Source organism: Camellia sinensis, chromosome 15 (genome assembly GCF_055761805.1).
Source record: "Camellia sinensis isolate YWXY chromosome 15, ASM5576180v1, whole genome shotgun sequence".
NCBI lineage: Eukaryota > Viridiplantae > Streptophyta > Magnoliopsida > Ericales > Theaceae > Camellia > Camellia sinensis.
The window spans coordinates 141,716,299-141,718,968 of NC_138975.1; the positions used below are offsets into that span (position 1 = coordinate 141,716,299).

Sequence of the window (2,670 nt, forward strand, 5' to 3'; positions counted from 1 at the left end):
CACTCATGTGTTTTGCTTCGAAATACAGGAGATATGTCCAACTCTCGAAGAGTTTCAAGCATTAATGGAATCTTCCCGTAATGAGGAGATTATGCCTCAACCCCGTTTTGGCCATGCCCAGCCCCGAACCAAAAAGACCATAACTGCCCATAGAAATTCACTTTCATTGCCATTCTTCCCCTTGCAACTAACCCTTCTACCAAATGGAAGGAGAACAATAAAATCCTTCGATGGTGAGATGGACCAAGCAACAATGGATAGGATAGTTGAGTTGAAAATGGTTATGGCTGAACTTCGAGATAAAGTTGTCTACGTATCCCTAAGATGGGAATCAGGCCTTACGTAGTTCGGTTAGGGTTCACTTGAGTATTAACTCTTTCCTTTTGCGCTCTAACTTTTGCTAAAGTCGCTTTGTTGGGTTTTTAACCTTGCGAGCTCAAGGGCAGTATTTCTTCAACTTGTCCATGTTGATCGGATGTGAGAATTACAAACCATCCAAATCCATTAGGATGATTGCTCCCCCCGACCAGGTAGATTTGATGATGTAAGGACCAGTCTAATTGGGTCTGAACTTGCCCCTATGGTCATGGATAAGGGCTCAATTGTCTTTAAGCACCATATCACCTTCTTTGAGGTTTTTGGATTTGACTTTCTTGTTGAAAGCCTTGGCAATTTTGCGCTGATATCCTTGGATGTGATACAACACCTTCAATCTTCTTTCGTAAAAAAGCATCAATTCTTCGAATATGTTCTGCTGCCAATCTACCTCTGCTATCCGACACTCAATCATGATTCTCAGTGACAGTATTTCAATCTCGATTGCCAGAATAGTTTGCATCCCATATACAAAAGAGTAGGGGGTTGCACCTATAGATGTTCGAATTGACGTTCTATAACCCCAGAGTGCAAACGATAGCTTATCTGGCCAGTCTTTGTAAATTTCTACCATCTTTTGTAGGATATTCTTGATATTCTTGTTTGCGGCTTCAACGGCTCCATTGGTCTGTGGTCTATATGTTGATGACTTGTGAAAAGCCACGTTGTATTTTTCAAGCAAATCTACCACCTCCTTCTTGAAGTGTGAGCCATTGTCCGATATGATCTCATTTGGCACTTTATACCTACAGATGATATTATTCCTAATGAACTTGGCCACATGTGACGCTTTCAACACAGAATAAGACTGAGCTTCCACTTACTTGGTAAAATAGTCGATCGCCAGTAAAATGAACTCATGTCTATTTGAACCCTTTGGTGAAACTGCCCCAATGACGTCAATTCCCCAGATTGAGAAAGGCTATGGTGAAGTCATGTTATAGAGTTTTGACGGTGGGATATTCATGCGATTGGCATGGATTTGACATTTGTGGCATCATCGAACAAAGTAAATACAATCCTCCTCCATGGTTGACCAATAATATCCCTGCCTGAGGATCTTTCTAGCCAGCATCACACCATTTATGTGTGGTCCATACTTTCCTCTGTGGATGGCCACCATGAGATGCTTTGACTCCTCCTCTTCGACGCAGAGCTTGTGCATTCCCATATGGCCTCTCTTGTATAACTTATTTCTGTAGATGATGAACTAGACGGCTAGACGTTGTATTCCTTGTTTATCCTTGGCATTTGCCCCTGGTGGATACGCATCATTCTCCAAAAAGTTCCAAATGTCATAATACCCGGGGTTTTTATCTTGAGCTTCGTCTATTGAGGCTATTGTTTTGTAAACAGGAGCATACTTTTGTTCAACGATAATCGGACACATCTTCACCCCGAGTGGTATGTCTAGCATGGAGGATAGAGTTACCAGCGCATCAGCAAACCGATTTGCTCTCTCTTAGTAGATGCGTAAATGTCAAATTTTCAAACTTTGGAATTAGAATGTCCAAGGTTTAATGATAAACTTTCATTTTCTCTTCTTTGACCTTCTAGTCTCCATTGGCTTGAGAAATAACCAAGTTTGAGTCTCCAATGATGTCCAACCTTATTGACCCTAGTTCTAGGGCAGCTTCTAATCCAGCAATACACGCTTCATACTCTGCTTCATTGTTGGATACTTTGAACTAGAGTTCGAAAGCAAGGGGTATATGGAAATAATTGGGTGCTAAAAGCAACATGCTTATCCCATAACCGTATTGATTAGCTGCTCCATCAAAGTACATTGTCCACATCTCTTCTTCGACCTACAGAATCTCCTCATCTAGGAATAGATACTCTACCATTTCATCTCTTTTTATTGGGTGGTTTGCCAGAAATGCAGCTACTGCTCTCCCTTTGACTGACTTGCGAGTGACATACTTGAGGTCAAACTCAGAGAGAAGAAGTAATCGACGAGCTAGCCTACCCGTAAGTGCCGGTTTCTCAAAGAGATATTTGATGGGATCTAATCTCAAAACTAGAATTACGGAGTGGGCTAACAGGTAGTGTCTCAACTTCCTAGTGGCCCAAACCAAAGCTAAGCTAGCGTTTTCTAGAGGAGTGTAATGAGTCTCGTAATCCAACATCTTCTTGCTCAGGTAGTAAATGGCCTTTTCCACCTTAGCTTCTAATTCTTGTGCTAGCATGCACTTTATGGTTGACTCTGTCATAGATAGATACATGATCAGTGGCTTCTTTGGCTCTGGTGGCGTTAATATAGGCTGATTCTAAAGGTACTGCTTGACCTATTCG

General features: G+C 41.7%; 1 protein-coding gene across 1 annotated transcript; it reads right to left on the reverse strand.

The window, feature by feature from the left end:
• Positions 1-598: 598 nt before the first annotated feature.
• Positions 599-949, reverse strand: LOC145813350 (uncharacterized). Its single transcript, XM_082908634.1, has one exon. It carries the CDS (start codon positions 947-949, stop codon positions 599-601), a length of 351 nt encoding a protein of 116 aa, XP_082764760.1.
• Between the last annotated feature and the right edge of the window lie 1,721 nt (positions 950-2,670).

Bases quoted from the DNA above. Each gene is read 5' to 3' on its own strand.
- LOC145813350 (XM_082908634.1), bottom strand. From the start codon at position 949: ATGGTAGAAATTTACAAAGACTGGCCAGATAAGCTATCGTTTGCACTC.